Genomic DNA, 4,981 nt, shown 5'->3' with positions numbered 1-4,981 from the left:
AATTAAGATACTTCGTATCGTAGGGAGAATTTTTTGACTATTTTTATCCATTTAATATATAAGTTAAATATAATATCTTAAATTTTGTATTCCTAAAATGAGAAAAATACAAGATCTTGTTTAATTCGCTGAAGATAACCGATTCTGGTCGCAACTTTACTTGTGCACTACAAAACTGATTCACACTGAAGATTGAAAATACAAACACCACAAGGCACTACAGAGTGATTTGGATTTTGGACTCTGTGCTTTTCAGCTTTGAAATAGCTGCCACACAAGCTGTGTTGAACTAAAATCCAAACGGTGAGAGTGTTACAACAACAACAACAACGGTGAGAGCGTTACTCATAGCTTAATGTAACGATGTAAGGTTTTGGCCGGATGATGAGTTAGACATTGTGACATCAAGGTTGCCAGTTGCCACAAAGCTGACATCTTTGAAGGAAAAAAGCATGCGAAAATCTATAGGTTGCCAGTTGCCACAAGGCAATAATGGCGCTTAAAAGCCGCATGACATTTTCAGTATGCCTTAATTTGCAGTTTGGCACTCGAGCTGTTTGATTTGGCAGTTATTATTCTCAATCTTTGATTGATATAAGTACTCCCCCCCCCCCCCCCGCCTTCTCAATATTTGGGACCACTGTATTTTCATAGAATTAACAGAAAAATCAGTTATTTCATTAAACTCGAAGCCGACCATGTTAGATTTATTGCACACAGTCTTACTTAGTATTTCTGTTGAAGACAATTTCACGGCTTAAACCTGTTGATTTGTAAATTCATTAAATTATACTCCTCCGTTTCACCTTGTTTGACACTATTTCTTTATTAGTTGGTTCAAAAAAGTATGACATATTTTTATATTTTATTATTGTGAAGTTTTTATAGCCACACAAATATTATCACATGTTCACAAGTTTTAAAATTTTTATAGCCATATAAATGTTACGAGAAATATAAATTTTAAAATCTTTAATTTCTTTATTATAATAAATTTATGTCTAAGTCAAACTACAATAAATAAGGTGAAGCGAAGGAAGCGTGTATTACCTTTGTGGCAACCCAAATCAAGTTAAAATCTTTGTTTAATCAGTGATAACATTTGGTCCTGGTCACCTTACTTTTGAGTCGTGAAACTATATAAAACTGACCCACCTGGAAATTGAAAATACAAACACCACACACAATACAGTGTATTTTGGACTGTGTTTTTGTAGCTTTGACATGGCTACCACACAAGCTGAGTTAAATAAAACTGCTGGAAAGCCAATTCGTTGCAAAGGTACTTACTCTTCCATTAAAATAACTTGAGTTCTTTTAGTTGGGTTGTCAGCCTATAGAGAAGTTCTTTCTCTTTATCTGAAAAGGGGTCGGAGGAATTTTGTCAGTTTTGTTTTAGTTGGTACAAAAATGACTGAATGATAGAGTATTACATTTTACAGCCGCAGTGGCAAGAAAAGCAGGAGAACCACTGGTGATAGAGGAAGTGATTGTGGCTCCACCTAAAGCCCATGAAGTTCGTCTAAAAATCATATGTACTTCTCTCTGTCACAGTGACTTTACCTTCTGGAAATTGAAAGTATGCAATTTTATGAGAATTAATGCCACAATTTTTTTTTTATCTTTTCACCGTAGAAAATGCCTAACTTTGAAATCATCTGTAATATCTTGTCTTCCTTTAGGAACCTGCATGCTTTCCAAGAATATTCGGCCATGAAGCTTTCGGGTAATTTCAGCATATTCCCCTGTCATGTTCTTTGTATCTGTTTAAAGGGTTTTTGTTTTTGGTTGTAGGAATAATTGATTGATGGTAAGTGTTAATTTGACTTAACTGTGTCCTATTGCTGCATTTAACTACAAACCTTTTTTCTCCGGTCTTTGATTTCAATACAGATGCAGGGCCTGTACTTGAGATTATTTCAGCTCATGTTTAGTACTCTCTCCGTTTCAATTTATATGGTATAGTTTGATTGAGCACGAAGTTTAATAAAGAAAATGGGAGTAAGGTTTTTGAAACTTGTGGTCTTGAATATACCATAAAATTTGTGTGGTGATAAAGCTTTAAAAAGCGGTGGTTTAAACATTTGTGCGACTATAAAATGTTGTCATTAAGGTTAAAATGGAAAGTTCAAGTTAACTTTTATTTGATCATGTGTTATTGAGTGAAGGGTTGTGGAGAGTGTTGGAGAAGATGTTGAGGATTTAAAAGAAGGAGATTCAGTTGTCCCGATATTTTTGCCCGACTGTACAGAATGCATAGATTGCACATCCAAGAAGAGCAACGTTTGCTCAAAATTCCAATTTAAGGGCTCTCCGTACATGCTTAGAGATGGCACAAGCAGATTCACTACTGCTGACGGAGAAACTTTATACCATTTCGTGTTTGTATCAAGTTTTGCCGAGTACACTGTTGTTGACATTGCTAACGTAACAAAGATTGATCCTTGTGTTCCACCTAACAGGGCTTGCCTCTTCAGTTGTGGAGTATCAACCGGTTAGTTTCCCACCCGTCTTCCTTCTCCCTGCGTAATCATTTGTTAGAGTTCAGATTATATTGTTTCAGGTTCAACTTCTTAAATAATCATTTAAAATTCTTTTCTGTAATTTTCATCATATGTCTAAAAAGGGACCTATGTTAGTGCATAGGGTAAAAACAGACTGTGTAAGCCCGATTACCAAAAAACAGATCCACTTTAACAGACACATCGAAGTAGAATTATGCAGAAAAAAATTTGAGTTCACAATTGTGAAGTAGCACTTTGCTCCATCATACCATTAAATGGCCACAAGTAAAATATAAACTTAGTACAAGATGTTTCCATTTCTGCTTGAGACTTGCTTAATACATCAATTTGCTAGGGATTCGGTGGATGATAAATCACAGAACATCAGTTATAATGAGAACATTTTCCTAAAATTGGATCGTTGTAGGAAAATTTATGATAACCAAATGGTTAGTTTTGGATGATCGGTGAATCAAGGTGTGCATTGCAGAATGGATAAAGATGAAGAGTACAAATTAATCTAACTTGTTTTCAAGATTTTGAATAATGTCTTGTCTGATATTATGAGTTCAGGACTAGGTGCTGCTTTTAAAACGGCAAATGTGGAACCAGGATCAACAGTAGTAATATTTGGTTTGGGCGCAATTGGATTAGCTGTATGTACCGCTTTCTGCTTCCTCTTGCTTACATTGGTGTTGGTGTTCGTGTTGGTGAGTTTACATGCTTACACCAGGTCTTATAGGTCGCAGAGGGAGCAAGGATATGTGGTGCTACAAGAATTATTGGTGTAGATATAAACTCTGACAAGTTCGAAATAGGTGAACTATCCTTTTCTTCATTCCTTCCAATTCTTTTTGTTTGTTTGTTTGTTTGTTTCCTACTAGAAACTTGAGTAATCAATCTGATCTACTTGCACTTCTCCCTTTTTCTGTATCCCCCTTTTCCTTTTCATTCGACTCAGGAAAGCAATTTGGAGTGACCGATTTTGTCAATTCCAACAGCTTTGGGGATAAACCTATTAGCCAGGTGGGTGTTTATCCACTCAGATTGATATTTGACGCGCCCAGGTTCATATCTAATGAACCGAACTGCTGTTTTATCTTCTTTATTATTCCTATTTTTGTGGAAAATATATTAAAAAAAAGATTATTGTTATCATTTGATTTAACGAGCGCATGCGATAAGTCACCGAAATCTTGATAATTTTTTATCACTCAAGTAACATATATCATTTCTGTACTTTGTTCAATACAGCATGGTTATGCCATGCCAAATCTCTCATATTTCTTGAGCAAGTGATATATCAGATGACAATTACTTGTAATAGATCCTCACATGCAAAAATTATCGCATTTTCATTTTCTGTTTTTTGAGCAGTTGATAAATGAAATGACTAATGGAGGTGCTGACTACTGCTTCGAATGTGTTGGTCTCGGAACAGTTGTGCAGGAAGCATATGCCTGCTGCAGAAAGGTTTCCCCAATAGCTCTTCCATAGAACTACACTTCATTTATATATTGTTATTGTTCCTATACTCTTTTGCTCCTCTTTTTTTTTTTCCCCCCCTTGATTTTGCTAACATAAATCCGTATGTAATGATTTTGGCTGTTATATCAGGGTTGGGGAAAGACAATTGTTTTAGGAGTTGATAAACCGGGAGCAGATTTGACCTTTAAATCTTTCGATGTTCTTCATAGTGGGAAAACTCTCATGGGATCACTATTTGGGGGTCTCAAACCCAAATCTGACATTCCTCTTCTTGTCAAACGATACCTCGACAAGGTAATTAAGCAATTTGGTCTGTCTTTTCGCAGGCCAAAGGAGTGACATTATATCAAAAAGTCTGATTCTTGTGTATTCATCGCTTTGATGGGGATCTTTTGCATCTTTTCTAACATTAGACCCTATTTTTGTGTGGGTTTAGGAATTGCAACTGGACAAGTTTGTGACTCATGAAGTGAGTTTTCAAGACATCAACAAGGCTTTTGATTTACTTGCTCAAGGAAAGAGCCTACGATGTGTTATTTGGATGGATAAGTGATGGATCCTGTTACACTTTTTAAACCTGCATGTTCCCCAACAAGAAATGCTCTTTATGGTTTAGGTTATTGCACTGCACCTCAATGGTAGTCATGTACCTCCATTTTATTACCAATATCTATTTTATTCCCTGTAATAATAGCTCCAGTAATCCATGGCAATCGTAATGTTAAGTCGATCTGTAGCTGTTGCTATTCAAATAAGATAAAAAGTATTTCATAGTTATTACACTTGCATCTTCTTAATTATTGGAGTTTTTCTCTATCTGTTTTTATCGTGCCTTTGGTTTGAAACAAACATAGACATTTCTAATCTGCCATGCCTGTATAGATATCAACCCACAATTTCTCTAGATATAGCTATGATTACTAGAGAAGATTTAGCAAACATTACTGTGATTTTACAACATACATCTATGCAATTGAAGCATTCAACCG

General features: G+C 35.6%; 1 protein-coding gene across 1 annotated transcript; it reads left to right on the top strand.

Moving 5' to 3' along the window:
• Positions 1 to 1,073: 1,073 nt before the first annotated feature.
• On the top strand, positions 1,074 to 4,771 carry LOC107812182 (alcohol dehydrogenase-like 7). The gene is made up of 10 exons (XM_016637216.2): positions 1,074 to 1,282; positions 1,443 to 1,579; positions 1,683 to 1,726; positions 2,169 to 2,494; positions 3,078 to 3,160; positions 3,247 to 3,322; positions 3,466 to 3,530; positions 3,882 to 3,977; positions 4,122 to 4,286; positions 4,429 to 4,771. The coding sequence occupies exons 1-10, from the start codon at positions 1,225 to 1,227 to the stop codon at positions 4,543 to 4,545; spliced, it is 1,167 nt and encodes a 388-aa protein (XP_016492702.1). The 5' UTR covers positions 1,074 to 1,224; the 3' UTR covers positions 4,546 to 4,771.
• Positions 4,772 to 4,981: the final 210 nt, after the last annotated feature.

Source organism: Nicotiana tabacum, chromosome 20 (assembly GCF_000715075.1).
Source record: "Nicotiana tabacum cultivar K326 chromosome 20, ASM71507v2, whole genome shotgun sequence".
Classification (NCBI taxonomy): Eukaryota; Viridiplantae; Streptophyta; class Magnoliopsida; order Solanales; family Solanaceae; genus Nicotiana; species Nicotiana tabacum.
The sequence above is the reverse complement of the archived record's forward strand: the minus strand, read 5'-3'. Positions and strand labels throughout refer to the sequence as shown.

Coding starts and splice junctions, on each gene's coding strand:
- LOC107812182 (XM_016637216.2), top strand. CDS start 1,225: ATGGCTACCACACAAGCTGAGTTAAATAAAACTGCTGGAAAGCCAATT. Junction 3,161..3,246: donor TGGGCGCAATTGGATTAGCT/GTATGTACCGCT, acceptor CAGGTCTTATAG/GTCGCAGAGGGAGCAAGGAT. Junction 3,323..3,465: donor CTCTGACAAGTTCGAAATAG/GTGAACTATCCT, acceptor CATTCGACTCAG/GAAAGCAATTTGGAGTGACC.